This window comes from Leptopilina boulardi, unplaced genomic scaffold (genome assembly GCF_019393585.1).
Source record: "Leptopilina boulardi isolate dan_hultmark-lab unplaced genomic scaffold, ZJU_Lbou_2.1 LbouV2_169, whole genome shotgun sequence".
Taxonomy (NCBI): Eukaryota; Metazoa; Arthropoda; class Insecta; order Hymenoptera; family Figitidae; genus Leptopilina; species Leptopilina boulardi.
Genome location: NW_026137717.1, coordinates 277,578 through 299,109, shown reverse-complemented (window position 1 = coordinate 299,109; position 21,532 = coordinate 277,578). Strand labels below are relative to the sequence as shown.

At 24.7% G+C, this 21,532-nt stretch overlaps 2 protein-coding genes across 4 annotated transcripts in view; both read right to left on the bottom strand.

Annotated features, from left to right (window-relative positions):
• Nucleotides 1-349: 349 nt before the first annotated feature.
• On the bottom strand, nt 350-12,052 carry LOC127277542 (chloride intracellular channel exc-4). The gene is made up of 4 exons (XM_051298755.1): nt 11,786-12,052; nt 3,402-3,707; nt 2,998-3,321; nt 350-1,791 (listed from the first exon to the last, which is right to left on the bottom strand). Exons 1-4 carry the CDS (start codon nt 11,852-11,854, stop codon nt 1,711-1,713), a joined length of 780 nt encoding a protein of 259 aa, XP_051154712.1. The 5' UTR covers nt 11,855-12,052; the 3' UTR covers nt 350-1,710.
• A 1,103-nt stretch (nt 12,053-13,155) lies between these two features.
• The window catches only part of LOC127277516 (ephrin type-B receptor 1), a 195,439-nt gene continuing 187,062 nt past the window's right edge, over nt 13,156-21,532 (bottom strand). For all 3 annotated transcript variants that reach the window (XM_051298693.1, XM_051298704.1, XM_051298705.1), the window contains one exon: nt 13,156-18,977. In XM_051298693.1, coding sequence (XP_051154650.1) covers nt 18,713-18,977 — 265 coding nt within the window. In that variant the 3' untranslated portion in view covers nt 13,156-18,712. The remainder of the gene's footprint in view (nt 18,978-21,532) is intronic.

The following is a 21,532-nucleotide window of genomic DNA, read 5'->3' as shown; positions in this document are numbered from 1 at the left end:
AATGGCGACGATTAAAAATTGTTCTATTTTATACATTACAAATCGAACGAAATCGCCCACGAATACCTATTTCAAAATTTCTATTTTAAAATTAAAAAGAAGAAAAATTGCATTTTTTTGTATTTATTTTCATTTGATAAAAATTATATTTATTTAAGATGCGAAAAGAAAATTTCTACTTTATCTACATTGAGCAGTTTTATATTTAAAGAAATTAATTTTTTTTTAAAATAATTTTAACAAAAAGTAATTATATAAACTGTAAATTAAAAATATAATTTTGAATTTCGCGCCAAAATTGACAGCAAATTCAAAAATTAAAGAATAGGAAGGGAAAATTATCAACAAATACTGTAAACACTGGTATATTGCTTTCTATGAGTACAAACCAAAGTTGCAGTAATACAATAATATAATTAATAATAATAATAATATATATTTTTTATTTATTTATAATAATAATTAATAATACGATAGCGAACAAATTTCTCCACTCCTCGCATGGAAAAAGCGACATTTATAAATACATTCTCTTGTTTTCAAAATAATTTTTTTTCTTCCCTAAAGAAAAAAAAAAAAAAAAAAAAAACAATTACTAGAAAATGAAAATCCGGTTTTTCACAAGCCTTGGCTAATTTAAATCGAATGAAAACTATTTTTATTGACTTGGAAACATTTTGTAAAAAACGAAAATAAATGCAAAATTAATTTTTTTATGCATATAAATAAATACATGTATTTTTAATTTTCTCCATAAACAAAAAAAAAAAAAACATTTGGCACAATCTTGCGAAAATGAAACACATCGCGAAATGAACAAAAAAAAAAATCGAGTACAAAGTGAAAAAAACAATTCTTTTTGTGAAAAATAAATATTTTACTTTTAAATGAAATAATTAAATGGTAAATTTGAATTTCCCGCCATAAAAAAATTGTATATTCTCGGCGGGAAATTTAAATTTCGTTTAATTACGGAGATTGTTTTTTCAAAATAAAAAAACCCCCCACATTTCTTGTGTATGTTACAAAATAAATTCTAAAATTTTCGAGAATATTCTCTATTTAGAAATATATAAATATGTACATTTTTTTTTAGTAGTACAAATTTTTTTTTCTCGCTCTCGTCATACAAAGATCGTTGCTTTCAATAATAATAATAATAATAAAGAAGCGTCGAAATTGAAAAAAATAAAAAATTTTAAATTGTGAAATAAAACCGGTCACATTTTCAAAAAAAAGAGAAATTTTTTTACTCTCTTTAAATTGCCATGGAATTAAATTCCCATCGGACGGATACGCGTCTTTGTGATAATATTGATAGAAAAATATTTTGTCGATTCGAAATCTTAGACGATATTTTGTTGTTATTTCTTTTTAAGAAAATTACGTACAGAAGTGATACGTAAAAAGTCGAGTTTTATTGAAAATTTAACAAAAAAAAATTTCTACTCGATTAAATTAGACGATTATATTAAATTTTTTTGTAGCAAAAATTTAAGTTATATATAAAAAGCTAGTAAAGATTGGACCGCGTTTTACTTTGAAAATGATGAAAAAAAAATAAAATAAAACAGAAATTATACATTAGATCCAACAACAATGACGACGTGACATTTTCGATCCTGCGCTTTTTTTTTGTCAATGATTGTTGTTGATCTTTGATTCGTGTTTGTGTTTATTTGAAGACTCGAGTAAAATTAATTTTTTCTTTTAATCGTCATTCACTTCAATCGGAATGCTGGTTGTAAACGTTGGTGTCTCGAGTTCCTCATGTTTTTTCAGCTTCATGCTCTAAAATAATATTATTTTATAAATTAAATATATTAAAATATTTTTTATATTAATCTGTTTAGGGGTGTGGTTTTTTTGTTACTTAATTACAAAGGAGAGAAAAAATAGCAAAATTTTGGGAAATTTACATTTTTGAGAAAAATTTTTTGATAGGATTATTATTTTCCGACCTAATAGACCAATTACGAAATTTTAGAGACTTTTATTTTTAGTTAAATAAATCTTCAGTAGTATAATGATCAGTACCCCATTTTTAAGGATTTTTTTTATCTAAATAAGTCTTCAGTAGTTTAGTAACCAGTACCCCATTTTTTAAGTATTATTTTTAATTAAATAATTCTTCAGTAGTATAGTAATCAGTACCTCCCGTTTTGATGGTTTTAATTAATCTTCAGTAGTATAGTGATTAGTACCCCCCCCCCTTTTTATAAGGGTTCAATTTTTAGTTAAATAAGTCTCAGTAGTATAATGATCAGTACCCCTTTTTCGGAGGCTTCTAATTTATAAAATCTTCAGTAGTATAGTAATCAGTACCCCCTTTTTTGAGGGGTTTATTTTTAGTTTAAAATAAATCTTCAGTAGTATAGTAATCAGTACCTCATTTTTTAGGGTTTTTTTTTTAGGAAAATAAGTCTTCAGTAGTTTAGTAACCAGTACCCCCTTTTTTGAGTTTTATTTTTAATTAAATAATTCTTCAGTAGTATAGTAATCAGTACCCCCCTTTTTGGTAGTTTTAATTGATCTTCAGTAGTATAGTGATTAGTACCCCCCCCCCTCTTTTTGAAGGTTCAATTTTTAGTTAAATAAGTCTTCAGTAGTATAATGATCAGTACCCCTTTTTCGGAGACTTCTAATTTATAAAATCTTCAGTAGTATAGTAATCAGTACCTCCATTTAAAAAAAAAAAATACCTACTCAATTTTGAAGCCGAATGAAAAAAGAGACGAGTGATTTTGATTGGATTCTCAATTAGTGAAAATTGCAGCGGACTTTTCAAAGTCAGTTATCTCTTTTTTGATTTGGTTTTATAATGTAAATTTAGCTTTACCACTTGAAAAAAGGTCGAATGAAACATAATTGATTTTGTCCCCTCATTCAGCGGACGAATACGCAGCATTAGGGAACTTCAAAAATCAATTATTATTTTTTTTTTTTGATTCGATCTTTTAAAATTTCAACCCTTTTTCTATTATCTCAAAATTTTACCTGTTGTAGCTTGTAATGATTAATAATATCCTGATCAGCAGGACAACTTTGTAGAAAAGCATCGAGCCTATACATATGATGCATATATCGCCAAAGGTGTATCAATGTCTCGGGTATTTCAAAATTAACAAAATATTTTCCAGCGACCCTTATGTGCTGTAAACGTGGCATCAATTCACAATCAAAACAACACATTGTGTCGCCTGTTAAAAATCTTGTTCCCTTTCGTCCAAGGTGCTCGTCAATTTTACGTAAATGTGTCATCAACGATGAATTCATTGGATCAACATCCTTGTCTTTTGAAATTAACAACAATTTCAACTTCTACAAAAAAACAAAAAGAATAATAGATTAAAAATAAAAATGTTAAAATTTTGTTAAAAAATTACAAAAAAAAAACTTACGCTAAAAATTGTTTCCACTAAAGTGGCAACCTCCTTGTCTTGAACAAATAGATTATGACCACCTGGAATAACTTTCATGATGTGTCGTTCAATTTTTTCATTTTCAAGTATCGCATCGCCACGATCAATTAAAATTGGTGGTGGTGTGGCTTGAAAATTGGTGCGAAAGTCAGGCGGTGGTTTTTGCATGTCTACAGTAGTGACCTTGAGTGAAATTGTCTTTAATTCAGCGAGTAGATAAAGATCCATGAAGTATTCCTGACAGAAAAGACAAGCGCCTTTCCGGCGACCGTCTATCGTTGATGCCTGCGACAATAATTTACATTTTTATTTAATTTATGACCAATTTTTTTCCCCCTCATTATTTCACTCACGTATTTTTTTTTTATATTCCATACCAAAAGTCGGTTTTTTTCGATACGATATTTTATTTTTAAATATTATTATCGATATCGATTAAGAATTGATAAAAATCGACAGTAAAAATATGGGATAAAAATTAACTAAGGCAATTAATGGATTTTGGAATTATATAAAGTCGAAGTGGTATCAGTTCTGATAATAATATTCAAGGCTAAAAAATGCGTTTAACGGAACTAATACTATTTATAACCTGTTAATTTATGATAATGTATCTTACTTCTAGTAAAAAACTTTATTTTGAGCCAAAAAAAAGACTGAAAATTGAAAATCGTTTTTGATTTTTAAAAAAATAAGGAAAATACAAAGTAGTTATGTTTTTAAACGAAACATTTTAAATTTTAAATGAAAATTTTTTTTTATTCTACGGGGGTTTTTTTTTTAAATGACGCTCGACGTTTAGGAACTAGTGATTCAATTACGCAACCTGAGAAAGTCAAGGTCCGCAAAACAGTTTTGTCGTACGCGCGCGATAGTCATTTCTTCAAGTCAAGGTTCGATTCTCGTGTGAATTTCTTTTTGGTCAAGGTGCGATTACGCCCATCAATTTTTTTTTTTTTTTGCTCTCACTTTGCGTCTGGTCAGTTACCGGAATAAAAATAAACCTCGAGAAAAAGGATTTTTTTTTAAATTTAAAAAGGAATTTTAAAAAAATAAAACTAAAAAATATTTTTCTTTTAAAATTATCTCCCGTAAATTTTAGATGTAAGGGATTAAATTCAGCTCAAGTTTCTGTCTATATATATATATATATATATATATATATATATATATATATATCGGGAGGTTAATGATTTTTTTTGTCGAACGTTCAGGGAGGGGATTTTAATAAAATGCACGTGGCACCGAACGTGTCTAAGAAGAATTATACGAGGAAGGAATTGTTAATAGCTTTCGATTTGCTCTTGAGCTTGAAAAAGCTGCGGGCTTTAAAACTAATTTCCTCGTGTAGAGAGAGAATTAGAGAAGAGTTAAATTTGTTTCCTAACCTCAAAAAAATAAGTTAGAAACGTTTTTTAGAACTAGAATTGAATTCTAAATTTTTCCTAACCTCAAAAAAAAAAATTGAAAATCTCTTTTTAGAACTAGAATTGAATTCTAAATGTTTCCTAACCTCAAAAAAATATTGAAAATCTCTTTTTAGAACTAGAATTGAATTCTAAATGTTTTCTAACCTCAAAAAAATATTGAAAAATGTTTCTTTTTCCACTTCGAAATAAGCTGAAGTGATTTGAAAATTCTGTTTTTAGATCTAATTAAGAATTTCGTTTAGATTAGGTTTTATTAAATATAAATTTATATAGTTGAGAATAATTTAAAGTCTAAACAATAGGTCTGCACAGTTATGGAGGTATTAAATTTCATAAAAGGTGAGTCACGCACTGCAGCGACTGGTGAAAATTACAAATGATATTTGTCGCCCCTCGGGGAGAGAAGGTGACTCTAAACTTTAAAATTTTAAATGTCAAGCTGAAGATTCATGCCAGGGAGTCTAACATATTTTATTACCTACTTTTCGATCATTTCCCTATTACGAAACTGAAAAATACTAATGGCATCCTTGTCTACTTTAGTTTAAAGTAAATTTAAACTCTTTTTTTAGGTATTTTTGTACCCTTTCTTTAAGGCTTTATCAATCTTCAGTATAGTTTAGTGATCAGTACTTCCATTTTTCTTCAATACTATTTAATTCGAACGCTACGATTTTTTTCTATAAGGATTAATTTCTAAAGATTTTCTTCGTAAATTTCGGAGAATCAATTATAGGATCATATATTACTCTTTGATATCTCAATGCCTTGGTTATAAATTGCAACATCGCGAACGTTTCTCGTTTGAAAATTCCACGTCCCCCGCCGCAGATATTTCTGGCATTGGTTCCGCGTGTTCTCTCTCTATGTCCTTCGAAATTCAACTCCGCTGTCTTTGCAATTTTCTCTTAAACTATATCGTGTTCAACGTCGCTCATATTTTTTTTTCTTCAATTGAAATTGTTATTATATAATAAAAATTCAAAAAAAAAATGTATTTCATAAGCAAAAAAAATAGCTTTTTTCTACAATGAACTACAACAATTGTCTTTTTTTCTTGATCAAACAATAATAATTAGAGAGAGATTATCACAGAGAAGAGTCGGAATAGAAAGTACAAATGAGTTTCGAGAATATTGCGCGAGTCAGGACAAAACGCCGCGTTTAGAAAGGAATTTGCTTTCATACAAAACAAGAATGCTTTTAGAAAACCAGACTTGTTAGTTGTTATACCAGTGTATGACACTTTGTTTCCCTTTTTGAAAAAAGGGGAAAAAACAGGGGGGAGTAAATTGATAGTGAAAATAAGAAAAAAAAATTTTGCTTAAGGAACTTGAATTGCTCCACATGGACTCCAGACTTGTGCGAATTTAATTAAAATCTCGATTTATATATAGGGTCCATTGACCGAGTGATAAACTGAGACGTAAAATGAAATAGTCACCCATGAAACCATTTATGGTTATACCCCCTTTCGAATGAGATCATTCTAGAAACTTTTGCTTCAATTTAAATTATTATTATTAATTCATAAATCATTGTCTTAGTTCCGTTACTAGATTCGATAAACTTTCATGAAAATTAATATATAATTTAAAAAAAAAACTGTTAGAATAATTTTTATAAAGAAATTAGTAAATCTGTTAAATTTATTTTTTCAAATACAAATTCAATAATGATAAAAAAAACGAAATTAATGGATAAATTGAGTAATTGGGAAATTTATTTAAAAAAAGATTGTCTTTTTCTCTCTAATTTAAAAATTGACCTCATGAATCTTGTGATTCATATTCTAAACCTTGTAATTCCATAAGTAAAAAAAAAGTGAAAAAAGATTTAATAATAATAAAAAGAAATATCTTCCGATGACCATAACTCTGACCTGTACATAATTTTCAAGGACAACTGCACACATGTGTCTTTCTCGCGATGTAATAAAATTTTAATTCCTCCCGGATATTTTTAATATTCTATATATTTGATATTATATAAATTTTCTTTTTATATTAGAAAGGAAAACAATTTTTAAATTTCGAGACTTTGAAAATTTTAATTTTTTAAAATGAAAATTTATTTTAGATTTGTCGATGATAATGATGATGACAACAGTTCCCGCCGGCGTTGTGTAAAGATACGCGCTCTAGTGTTAAACACGTGATCGTTTAGACTTAATTTATATTTATCAATGACGCTCACATATATTAATTTGTAGCTTTTTGTAAACAATTTTCCAAAATGCAAATTTTCTATACAAATCAAAGAAACTCAAATGTTTGTTTTGAATCTATTCCTTTCACTTTCAATATTGGCAGCGATTCAAAATAAAAAAAAATACTACCGGAAAGACAATGACGTACGAACGAAAAGGGTTTTGAAATTTTTTTTTTTAATTTCAATATTTGTTTTAAAGCAAGCAAATTTTTTACCTAATTTTTTTGATTTTATTTACTCAACACTTGTGAGAATATGTTAAAAGCAAAAAAGAAATTTTTTGTTATTTAACCACGTGAGTCATAAAGGAAGTTTTTATTTGCCGGTTAAACGATGGTTTTTTTTTCTACATATGCCCTCAGTTTTGGGGTGGGGAAGAAACCATCCACTACTAACGGTACGAGGAGTATATGGTGATTTTCAAGGAGGATCCGAACGTCCCACATGACATACTTAAAAAAAAACCTGGTTGCAAGGTCAGGTGTTTTATGTTCTAACGGCCCGGAATAATTACATCGTTGCTAAATCATTATCATTAAAAGAAAAACTAATGAAGTCATTTACTGGTAATTTAATAAAGATTAAGTAATTTTTAAATTAAAAAAATTTAACCTTTAATGATCATGTGGGGTTCAATGGACCCTAGTGTAGTAAATATGTAATTCTACAGAAAAGTAACAAGGATTAATATTTATAAAAAATTTTTATATATTAAATTTGTCATATAAACGAAAGAGTATATAATGAGGAGGGTCTTTTAACATCGTAGAAACAATTTAGTCTAGCTGTGATACTATTTTGAATTTATATAAAATTCGCGCGCAAATTATCAGGAAACGCGACCACTGTTATAATTGAGAGAGGAGAAAAATTTAATTTTACTTTTTTCTAGTTCAGAACTATAATTTTTTTTTATATTTAAATTTATTTTCTTATCAAAAACTTTATAATACTTATTTTTCTAATCTAAATATAGCAAAAAGAGGTTCCTTGTGTTTTTTTCGGTGAGGGAGCGTCGAAATAAAAAAAAAATTGATAAAAATGAACATTCATGGGTTCATGAAAGAGCATTTATATATGAGAGAAAAAGGAGACAAGACGAGATTGTATAAACGAGACGAACCCAGATGTACAGTTAAGCAAACGAAATGCGCACACGAGCGGTGACCCAATACGCGTTCGACATTTGTGGCACGTACCAAATGCATAAACTCATATTCAGATTTATTTTTTTTTCATATGTAGCGTTTGTTTGACCTTTGACCTTTTGAAGACAGGGGGATTTCATTAATCGCGAACAAACTATTATTTTTTATTGTAACAAATTTGATATTCAAAATTTCTTTAATATGGAAAAAATCTTCACCTGGAAAAGGGATAAGTTTTACTGAAATAGTGATATATTTCACTAAAACAGGAAAGTTTTTGCTATTTTAGAGAAACATATCGCTGTTCCAGATAAAGATTTTTTTCCGTACAGGATTTTATAATATTATTCCTCAGTAGTATAATGATCAGTACCCCTTTTTTTGAGGGTTTTTGTTTTGACAAAATCTTCAGTAGTATAGTAATCAGTACCCCTTTTTTTTGAGGGTTTTTGTTTTGATAAAATCTTCAGTAGTATAGTAATCAGTACCCCTTTTTTTTGAGGGTTTTTGTTTTGATAAAATCTTCAGTAGTATAGTAATTAGTACCCCCTTTGAGGGTTTCAATTAATCTTCAGTAGTATAGTAACCAGTACCCCCTTTGAGGGCTTTAATTAATCTTCAGTAATATAGTGATAAGTACCCCCTTTTTGGGGGGTTTTAGTTTTTGACAAAATCTTCAGTAGTATAGTAATCAGTACCCCCCCTTTTTGATGGTTTTAATTAATCTTCAGTATAGTGATTAGTACCCACCTCTTTTTGAGGGTTTAATTTTTAATTACATAAATCTTCACTAGTACAATGATCAGTACCCCCTTTTTCGGAGGTTCCTAAATTATAAAATCTTCAGTAGTATAGTAATCAGTACCCCTTTTTGCAAAGGCTCCTGATTTATAAAATATACATTAGCATAGAAATCAGTACCCCCCTTTTGGTGAGTTTTATTTTTAGTTAAACAATTCTTCAGTAGTATAGTAATCAGTACCCCCTTTTTTTAAGGGTTTAAGTTAATATCTTCAGTAGTATAATGGACAGTACCCCTCTCTTAAATAAATAATTCCCACTCATTTTTATTTAAATTTTAAATTGAGGAATTTTTTTTATCATTTCTAATGATAAAAAAGTAAAGAAAAATTAGTCACGAAAATTTATAGTTTTTCTGTTTAACTAGATTGGCGCGGTGGTGACAGGAAGAAAAAGAGATGATGATAATAATAAAATAATAATTGTGCAGAAATTCATGATGAATGAAAAGACAATGACCCCTTTTAGAAACTGGAAACAAGGCAGAATTGGCTCTCGATTTTCTACGTGGTTGTTCACTCCCTTTATTACTTTCTGGGCAAGTCGAGAGAGTAAAAGAAAGGTACGAAACGACTTTTTTTTGTTGTTATCCAAAGAGAGAGAAAGAATCATGTCTTTTAGCGAAATTGCTTTTCTTTCAAATGAGCGCTTCCGAAGAATCGAAACTGTTTGGGATTTATTATTTAAAACAAAATCGTAGCAAACTCTTGTTTTTTAATTATTATTCACCCGATAAAAAATTTTGTTATCGTATACGAAAATACGGTTTTTGTAAATGAGTTTCTCAATTTGATTATGAAAATTTGAAAAAAATTGAAAATTTTGTACCCCCTTTTTTTAGGGTTTTATTTTTAGTTGAATAAATTAGTAAATATTTTTACTTATTCAGACTTAGAGAGTTTTCTTTGAGGTTTTAAGTTGAAAATTTAAAATGAAAATTCCTTTTTATTTCCATATAGAAAATGTTTTAAAGAAACAATAATTTTTCAAAAAGAATAAAAAAAATGTGTTTGACTAAATCTTTAGTAGCATAGTGATTAGTATCCCCCTCCTCTTTTTGAGGGTTTTATTTTTAGTTAAATAAGTCTTCAGTAGTATAGTGATTAGTACCCTCTTTTTCGGAGGCTTTTGATTTATGAATTCTTCAGTAGTATAGTAATCAGTACCCCTCTTTTTTTCACGGTTTTATTTTTAGTTGAATAATTCTTCAGTAGTATAGTAGTCAGTACCCTCTTTTTTTGAGAATTTAAATTGAAAATTTAAAATGAAAATTCCTTTTTATTGCAATATAGAAAATGTTTTAAAAAAATAATAATTTTTCAAAATAAATAAAAAAATTGTGTTTGACTAAATCTTCAGTAGTATAGTAATCAGTACCCCTTTTTTAGAAGGTTTTCTTTTTAGTTGAATAATTCTTCAGTAGTATAGTAGTCAGTACCCTCTTTTTTTGAGGATTTAAATTGAAAATTGCTTTTTATTTCAATATAGAAAATGTTTTAAAGAAACAATAATTTTTTTGAAATGAATAACAAAAAATTTTACTTTAAATTTGCTTTATTACGGAAATCAAGTGCAGATGATAATAATCGGTTAGGAATTTTATCAAAATTTAGATTGCCAAGTTAATGAGCATTTATTATTATTATTTTTTTTTTTTTTAAAGAAAACCAGAGAAGTAGGCCACAAACAAAAGATAAATGAAGAATCAAGATAAATCTTAAAAACAATGTTGGAATAAATGATTGTAAATGAAAAGATATAAATCGAAATTTTTTTTCTTTTTGGTATATTGAAAACTAAATGAAAAATTCTTAAAATCGTATTTATAAATTTAAATTCTAAGTATTTTTTTTCTTTCATATAGAACAATAATTTATCAAAGTATTTAGCCAAAATAATTAAAATTTTTGGGTTGGTTTTTTTCTCACATAAATAAGGAATTAAAATTTTTCAAAAATATTTTCATAATTAATAATAAAAAAAATTATAAATTAATCCTTTAAATTTATAATTCATAATTTAATTAATAATATTTATTAATACTTATAATAATTTTATGAATTATAAATTTACAGGATTTAATTTATAATTTTTTTTAAATAAAATTATTTTAAATTAAAAATAAGAAAATTACTTCGCGAATATTCCGGAAAATTTTTTTCTGCGACAAATTTTGTTAGAAACGATATGTAAAAATAAACCGACAATAATTGAAGAATTATTATTATTTTTTGTCAATATTCAAGAATAACCGTTACTTTTGGCTTGGTAATAAAAACAAAAGACAGCTGAGCAAAGAAAATTGATGTGTTGGACGCTCAATATATATATATATATATACACATATGAAGCTGTTTCGGCAACACTGGACTTGATTTTGAAATGAGAGAAAGAGAGACAGAAAGAAAGCAAGTAGAAAGAGAGAGATAGAGACAATAACGTTTCCAAAGAGAAACGGCTGAGTTCAATTCCTGGAAATTTCCAAGAACTACAAATATATATATACATATATACAGCAAACCATCGACAGTTAAAAAAAAATTGTGTCTTAAGTTTCGGTTATTTTTTAAACGAAAATTTTGAAAGGTGAACATACAGCGGTAAAATAAAATTGTTATATATTAAAAACGAGGCGTTTCCACGCCCATTTCGTTGTTGGAAAGAGAAAGAAAGAGAGAGAGAGAGAGAGAGAGAGAGAGAAAAATACATGAGAAGTTCCTGTATATATACACATACACAGTAAATATTTCTTTCGGCGAGTCTGGAAACTTACCTTGATGATTAATTCGATCTCGGGTACAACATGATTTGACGTTCCATTCTCGTGACCGTCGTCCGCCATTTTTGAAAAAAAAAATGTTATTTATTTTGCTTTTAAAGTTGGAAAATTATTTTTCCCGAAAAAAAGGCACTTTTACAATATTCAAATTGTACAATGTTAGACGTAATGGGAAGTAATAGAATGAGAAGTAAAACAATTGATTCCACCACGTTCGTAACACGATGAAAGCTCATGAAATACTGACGCAGGCATGCGGGGAAGAAACGGTTATGCTACACTAGCGCCGCGTACGGTGAAAAAGTCAACTATTATGAGACTTATACAGAGTTGGGTTGTTCTAGTCGAGAGACTTTCAGCGCTGTAAGTTGAGTGAACGTTGTTTAGGGTTCTATTTTTATTTTCCCCAAATTTTATTTATTTATATATTTAATTTATTTTATAATAATAATAATAATAATAATAATAACTATTATTATTATTATTATTATTATTTTATTATTATACATATTTATATTATATTATTATTTATTATTATAATTTATTATTTTTAATTAATTAATTATTATTTATTAATACAAATATTATAATTTAATATTAATTTAATAAATATTAAATTGTAAATAAATAGTAAAAGTTTCCTGTGGCAGCGAACTATTTGCTGTCACATCAAATTACGTTAGCTAATATAGGGACAGCGAACAAATTTGCTGTGGAGTCAAAAAAAAGTTTGCTGTAACATGAAAATTTAAAAAAATTAAAACTATTATTGTTTATCACAGCAAACTTTTTTTTGTTGTCATAGCAAAAAATTTAGCTGTGGTTACTAATTTTGATAGATCCAATAGCAAACATAAGTTAGCATCTGCAAATTCCTTTTTTTTCGTGAAGGAATATAAATAATTTATTTATTTAATAAATTAATAATAAATAAAAATTAAATAAATTTTAAAAATAAAATTATTATTTTTTCAAATAAATTAGGTTTTTTTTCGAAAAAATTTTTTTTTAATTTTTTTTTTCTAGAAAAATGTTTTTTTTTAATTTAAAAATAAAAGGGGAGGAAAAAGTGGAAAAAATTCACAATTTATATTACATTGTATAAGGTTATTTATTATATCTTATGTACATTCAACATCGTCTTGACAACACCATTAGGAAAAAATGTTTTTTTCGAGTCATTCAAACAAAAAACAAATAAAAAAAAAATTGTGTCGACATTTTCTTCTTTTTCTATATATACCTTACGCTCTTTCTTTTTTCCTTTCTCTTTCTCACTTTTTGTTTTTCTTTTTTTTTTTCTTTATTTGTTTTAATCTCTTTATACAATAATTCATAATAATAATAATAATAATTTTTGTTTATTATTATTATTATTCAAGACACGACCATAATAATTGGAAAAATCATTCTGGCGAAGTATTTGTATATATATATATATGTATAATTATACTAAAAAAAAAAAATTAGAAAAAATACGTTTTAATTTGAAAAAAAACGTATTTTTTATGAAGCGATGTACACCGGACGGTACCTGTTTTTTTTTTCGAAAAAAAATTATAATTTGGTTTTTTTTTTCATCATTCCGAAGCAGGTACTTTGGCAAAAGAGTTTCGCTCTAAAAAATAAAATAAAATAAAAAAGTAGTTAAAAAAAAAAATAATAAATGCGCGCGTACGTGGTTTTAATAAACGCTTAAACTATTTTAATATTATTTTTTATCGACTCGACGATCATGTTCGCTTTTATTTATTTATTTATTTTTTATTTATACAGAGTGGAGTTTTTTTTTTTGAAAAACTCCAAAAAAAAAAAAGAAAAAGGACTTTTTTTGCCTCTTTTTCTCTCTCATCGATAATCCTATTTTTTATAATAATAATAATAATAAAAGAACATTTTTTTTAATTTAGTCAGATCCCTAAATAATAAATACATATTTATATAATTTTTGTTTAATAAATAGTAGTACAAAGGCGATAATTATATATGGAATTAAGTAGAAATTGTTTGTGTGAGGCATCTATCGATTTTCTCCTTCCCTTAGGAAAAAAAAATCAGTTCTCATTTTATTTTTCACGTTTTATAATTAATAATAATAATAATTTTCTACAAGAAATGTTTTGCATTTTTTTTTTTTTTTTTTCTTTAGAGAAAAAATTTTTTTGATTCATTTTTTTTTTACTTTTTTGAAGGAATCAATCGAAATAGAATTTCTAGAAATTGTTACAATTGCAATTAATTAATTATTTTATAAAATATTGCATATTATTAATTTAATTAATTTAATCAGTTTATTAGTAATTTAATTAATTAAATTTATTTATTATGAATTTAATTAATTAAATATTATTGCTAAATTAATCAATTAAATTATTATTATTATTATTATTATTATTATTATTATTTAATTAATAATATAATAATAATAATAGATTTTTTTCAAATTTCAATCATAAATTGGATTGAATTTTTTTGCACAAATTTAAGTTTAAAAAAAAATGCTTACAACGCAGTCTTTTGGATTATTCGTTTTTTTTTTTAGTTTCGTAAATCTTATAGCACAAACACTTAGAAAGAGATAGCGCTATTGATAATTAATTAATTTTCTGAAATTTTCTTTTTTAACATTCTTTATATAAAAAATTTGTATTTGCTCTCTTTGCGGGTATTTTTTTTTTTAAATTCAAAATATGTAGATTTTTTTTGTATTTTGAGTATAATTTAGATACGTATTGATTTTTTTTTTTTTTTAATTGGAAAATAAAATAAAGAAGCAAAAATAAAAAAAAAAAGTGTCGTCAAAATTGAAGAAAACGACAGCGAAAAATGAGGCAATATTTTTTTTTTTTTTCGAAAAAAAATCGTAAAATTTTGCGAAAAATTTTTTTTTCTTTTTTATAAAAAAATGAATTTTTATATTTTTAAAGAATTAGAAAATTTATTTTAATTAATTTATTAATTAATTATTTTTAAAAATTATTTTCATAATTTATTATTGATAATTGTATTTCTTTTTATTTGGTATTTAACAATATTTTAATAATAATAAATAATTCGAAATTTTTTTTTCATGAATTCCCATTCGCGTACTTTTTTTTTTTGTTTTTTTCTCCATCCATAGTTTTTTTTTTTTTACTATCTCGAGATAATTTGATATGTTGTCAACAAAATCTCATCTTTTTTTTTTTAATATATTTATATAATTAATATAAAATGTCGCAGAACGCATCAACGTGATTTAAAATATTATTATGCATAAAGAATGCAAATTGAAATTCAACACACTCTTTATATATTATAATGAGAACAAAGCATAAATTTTATTGTAGGGATTTTGTTTCGATTTTATTTTTAATTATAATTATTGTTATTATTATTATTTTATATTTTCTTTTTTATATATTTTTCCCCAAATTTATATTTTTTTAATTATTTTTAATTAAATTATTTTAAAAATTATTAATTAATAATTAATTAATAATTTAATTTTTAATAATTAATTTAATTTTTCAAAAAGGAACACAAATTTTCAATTACGAGAAAAAAGAAAATATTTTGCAAAAAATTTAGAATTTCTGTTTCTGTTTACTGTCTTTTTTTTAATTATTATTATTATTATTTTTTTTTTGTTTTTTTACGTCTTTGACTTTTTAGTTTCTTTGATCGTTTCGTAAACTTTCATTTACCCGCTTTTTATTTACTTAAAAAAAAAAAAAAAAAATTGCACTTCTATCACTTTTTATAAACAAATTTTCCACTTTTGTGATTATTTCATATTTCTATTTTTCCTTTTTTTTCTCCTATATTTATATATTTTTTTTAAGCATTTTGAGTATCTCGCAGATTTTAGACTCACTTACATTCGAAAAAAAAGAAATTAATTGTATCTCTTGGCACATTTTTTTTGCTTTCGAAATACTATAAACGCAAAAATTTTTTTTTTTTTGCACTTTATTTTTGTTCATTTATTTTGTTTCATAAGAAAAAAAAATTTATTATTTATTTTTTTGTTTTTTAGTTAAGCACTGAGCGTTAGTTATTTACTGCAAAAAGCATTTTTTTTTTGTTAACGAAATTTAATATATATATATATATATATTTTTTTTTTTTAAGAGTATTATTATCACATAAATGGAAGAGAATTTTCCAAAATTATGCGGCTCAAAAATGTAAATTTTTTTCTAATTTATAAACGTCAAAATATGTATTTCAAAATTTATAAGAAGTTAAATTTCAAGTTTTTTTTTTTTTGATAAAAATATAAATACAAAAACTAAAATTTTTGGGAATTTTTTTTTATTCTAATTTTACCTCTTTTTTTTGCTTTTTGTCCCCTATTTTGGAAAATTTCAAAAAAAATTCTCTTCGTAAAAAAATTATTTTTTTTTCTATTTTCTCTTTCTCTCTCTTTTGAATTCTTTTGAAAAAACACGCGAGTCAGAATTCGATGTTTTGCAAAAAAAAAAAAAAATTTGCTTAGGCCCTTTGCGTATAAAAATAAAAAAAAATTTGAAAAAAAAAACGAAAAAACCGGGGTCGCATTTCCATCGTTGCATTAAAGTCTTGTATAATAAAATTCTTTTTTTTTTTTTTTTGTTTCCTTTTTTTCTCTATACATATTAATTAATAAAGTCAAGTTCTCGGCAGTGATAAAAATTCATGTATATTTTTTTTACATTAGACTTTTTTTTTCTCCTCTAAGCCCAGTAAAAAAAAAATTCTTATAAAAGAATTCTTTTTTCGAAAACGAAAAATTTTCTTCTACTATATAATACAATAATAATAATAATAATAATAATAATAATAATAATAATAATAATAATAATTTTTTTCGATAAATAAACTCTCTTCTATTTTTTACTAATACCTTAAAAACGAAGACTAATTTTCATGACTAAAATCCTCTTTTTTTTAAAAAGAAGAATAAAAATAAATTTTTTTTCTTTTACAAAGAATCTTTTTTTTTGCGGGCAAAAGAGGAGGAAAAAAAAATTTGAGGAGGAAAAAGTGACGCGACTCACAAAAAAAAAAAGATATCAAAATCTTTTAAGTATCATTTTTTTCTTTTCGTGTTTTTGTTTGGCGCTTTTTTTTTTAATAAAACGCAGGCAAAAAAAAAAAATTTTTTTCCTTGGAAAAAAGAAAAAAATTATCAAGGTGTCGCGTCCTTTGATAATTCATTATTTTTTTTCGGTTTTTTTTATAATATATATATATATAAATTACGAGATCCTACGAGTTGTTTCGCGCGTAATCGTGTTTTTTTGTATATTTATTTAATTTTTCTTTCTTTCTTTTAATCGACGAGTAATAACAATTAATAGAAATTTTCTACGACTAAATACACTCTATTTACTGGGAAGGATCGCATCGTTTTCAAGTTTCTGCCCAAAAAATTTAGTTCCCTCCAAAATGAGTTTTTTTTTTTTTTTTTTTTGTGAAATAAAAAAAAATGTTTTTTTTTTGACGTGGATTAAGAAATTTTTTTTTTGTCAAATATTAAAGAAAAATGCGCACAAAAATTGGAAAATAAAAAAAAATTTAGTTGAGCGTTTAGAAAAATTTACAATCGCTCAAAATTGTAATATTTGAAAAATTTATCGGAGCTCAAAGTTTAGCGTTAAAGAAAAATTAAACGCTCGATTTTTGAGCGCTGGGAAAAATTTTGAGCACTAGCGCTCAAAATGTAAACATTTTTTGTAACTTATAATCGCTCAAAGTTCAGCGTGAAAAAAAAGAAAAACTCTCGATTTTTGAGCGTTGGGAAAAATTTGAGCACTAGCGCTCAAAATGAAAATTTTTTGTAACTTATAATCGCTCAAAGTTCAGCGTCAAAAATAAATTAAACGCTCGATTTTTGAGCGCTGGGAAAAAATTTTTGAGCACAGACGCTCAAATTGTGAGCTAAAATTTTTTTATAACACTCAAATTGAATGTGCAAAAAAAATTGCAACTCTCAAAATGTAATTTTTTGGTAAAAATTTAAGTGCTCGAATTTGAGAGCTCAAAAAAGAATTTCAGCGCTCAAATTGAATGCGGAAAATTTTTTTAAATACTAGTTAAGTACTATTTAACTACTATTTAAGTAGCAACTAAAAATTAGCGCTCAAAATGTAATTTTACGTATATTAAACACTCAAATTTGAGCGCTGAAATTAATTTATTTTTCAAAAAAAAAAAAATTTTTTTTTTGCAATTAAAAAGAATTTTTGTATTTGTGTAAAATTTAAAAAAAAATTTTGTTTCATTTCTAAAAGAAAGGAAAATTAATTTTCTTTTTTTGGGAAAAAAAAAATTAAACTCACTTTAGGGGAGAGCAGAATTTGAAACGATTAAAATTTTGCATTCGATGCAGAGTTTTTTTTTGTTCTTTCTCGTTTTTTTTTTTTTTTAATCTCCCTTAGGCCTTGTTCTAAGAGACTTTCATTGTTTCTTCAATACTTCCACCCCGTGGAAGATTTTTCTTAATTTTTTTTTTTTATAGTATTTTCTAATCGAGCGGCAAAATGCACTCTTTATATAGATCATCTTATATAGAATTGCGTATTAAGATTTTTTTTTTGTACAAAATGTCATTTGTCTTGCTAAGTATTTTTTTTTATTTCAATTTTCTCCCCTTTTTTCAAAAATCATTTCTTTCGATTTTTTTCGAATTTAAAGACAAAAAGAATTTTTTTTTTGTTTTAATTTTTAAAAAAACTTTTTTTGAAAATTAGAATTCAAAAAAAAAAATTTTTTTTTTTTTGAAAATAATTCAAAAAAAAATTCTTTTCCTTTAAAAATTTGAATTTAAAAAAAAAATTTTTTTTTTCGGAAAATTTGAATGAAAAAAATTTTTTTTTTCCCCGAAAATTTGAATAAAAAATGTTTTTTTTTGAATTTGAATTTTTTGAAGAAGGGAAAAAAAATCGAAAGAAACAACTAAACGAGAAATCCTTGCGATGTGGCGGACATTTGAGCGCGCAATGCAGTGACGCTATTCATTATTTTCTTCTGATGACCAACGAGAGTGATGCCCAATGCCGTTAATTCTTGAACGGTGACTCTGGCCGCTGCCTCGAGTGTCGTCACTCCCGCCCTTTCAAAACTTTCAGCGTAGCGTGACATTTTTATTGATGACAACCATTCATTGACGGATGTCAATTGCGTCAAGTCCACTGCGTCCGGCGCCAGTGGATTTGTACCCCTGTGAAGATGGAAATTCTTTTTTTATTATGTCAGAATTTAAAAAAAAAAGAAAAAAAAACGATTTTTCCTTTTTTTCAAAAGAAATTTTTTTTTCAAGTTAGGATAGTTTATTTTTACAGAAAAGGAATTTTCTAGTCAATAGAAATAAAGGAAACTATTAAAAGGATTTAAAAAAATTTTTTTTGTTTTTTATTTTTCAAAAAACGCTCAATTTTAAAAATTTGTTTTGTTTTTAAATTCCCAAAAAAACGCTCAATTAAAAATTTTTTTTTATGTTTTTTAGTTTGAAAAAAAATTCTAAAACGCTCAAAATTTAGTAAACGTTGTTTTTAATTGACAAAAAACGCTGAATTTTTTAGTTTACTTTTTTAAAGTTTTAAATTTTAAATGTTGGAATTTTAAATGCTCAAAACTTAAACGTTGGAATTTTAAACGCTCAGAATTTAAACGTTCAAATTTTAAGTACTCAACATTTAAATGCTCAAATTTTAAAAGTTTTAATTTTAAACGCTCAAATTTTAAGTGATCAAATTTTAAATGTTCAAAATTTAAACGTTCAAATTTTTAACATTCAAATTTTAAACGCTCAAAATTTTAAACGTTAAACATTTAAATGCAGAAAATTTAAACTCTAAATTTATTTCCGTTAAAAAAAATTAAAATCCTACCAATTTTTAAAAATTCATTTTCAAAAATTTATTTTTGCGAAAAAATTTTTTTTAATTATCCTTTATTATAGTTTCCTGTGTGAGAACTTTTTTTTCTACCTTCCTCATATTTTTTTTCAAAAATCAAAATTTCAAAAATTTTCCTAAACTTTAAAAAAAAATTTGATTTTGAAAAAAAAATTGAGTGTGAAATATTTGTTACCATTTTTTAATGACAAATATTTCAAGGACGTGAATATTCACTCTTATCAGGGACATTCTATCAATTTATAATAATATATTCACTTGCAAAAAGGTTCGATTACGTTTTATTTTCTATTCTATATTTACTGTAATGTGAGAAAAAAATCCTTGACCAACTTTTTTCACGTAATTGATCAATCGCGCGAAAGATTTCGATATAATAAATAAAATTTATATATATATATAAATAAAGGATTTATCATCGATTTGTTGATCAATTATTTTTTCTTGTCTCGTATATAAATATTCTTGTACGAAAATTCTAAGAATTTATAATTTATTATCTTAATTTTATTATTATATTATCCAACTAAATTTATTACTAGATAAATAGAAATTTTTTTTAAAATTAAATTTAAAAAAAATATTTTATTAATTTGTTAAAAAAAATTTTTTTAATATTAAATTTTAAAAATACAAAGAAATTGAATTTTTTATTTATTTTTTTCATTTTATTTATTTTATTTTTTTTATTCTAAATTAATATGCAAAAAAGTGATTTGAATACAAATATAAATCTCTGCGGAACTTTTCTTTGATCTTTAGAAATGAATGAAAAGTATTTGAATGAGAACTCGAGATTTAAATATACTATATTATAGTAAGGAAAAAAAATTAAAAAAAAAAAATTAAATTATACTATATTATGTTTTAAATTATTATTATTATTATTATTATTATTGCATAAAACGTAATCGTATATCTTCAAAGAAACTTTATGTACATTTTGGATTTAAAAAAAAAAATAATAATAATAAATTCTTGTGCCTCGCAATCTCGATGCATGTGAAAAAAACCACTATATATGGGAAATTGTACTTTTTTATATCTAATTTTCTAAGGTTAAAACCACACTAAGAAATTTTTATTATTATTATTATTGATAATATCGAAAAAAACAAAAAAAAGGAAATTTTTTTCTTTTTTTTATACTGAAATAGAAATCAATAAAAATTAAAAAAAGGTTTAAAATTTAAAATTTTTCTTTTTTTTATATAATTATTTGATAAGGGAATTTTTTTTAAAAAAAAGTAGAAGTCAAAAAAAGGTAGCATTCAATATTTAATTTATTAAAAAAAACATTATTTGAGTAAAGCAACAATGTTTGTTTTTTTTGTAAATTATTAAAATTAAAATGAAAAAAAAAATCTTAATCTAAAATCTTACGGATATTAAGATTTTTTTTTTTTAATAATATACACATATTTTATACGTATATATATATATATATAGATAAATATAAATTTTTTTTTATATTTATATATAATAATTATTTTTTTCTATAAATATATACAGAGTTCACACTCAGTGCAAGAAAAAAAAAATCTTAAAAGGACAAAATATTTTACCCAAAAAGGCGTGCGAGCGCATTTTTTTTCTTCTTAGTTAGATTATTATTTTTATTATTATTATTATTATTATTCTTATTATTATTATTATTTCTATTAATAATAATTGTTATTTTGATAAAAATTTTCATAATAATTTTTTTGTTCGTAGAAGAATAATTAACTAATATTTTTATAACTATCGACTCGCTCGCCTTCAATAAGGGATTTTTTTTTTTTTAATGACACGCAATTATTTACACTATTTAGAAAAGAATTAAGAGATAGAAATTTGTGTTTTTCGTGGATTTGTT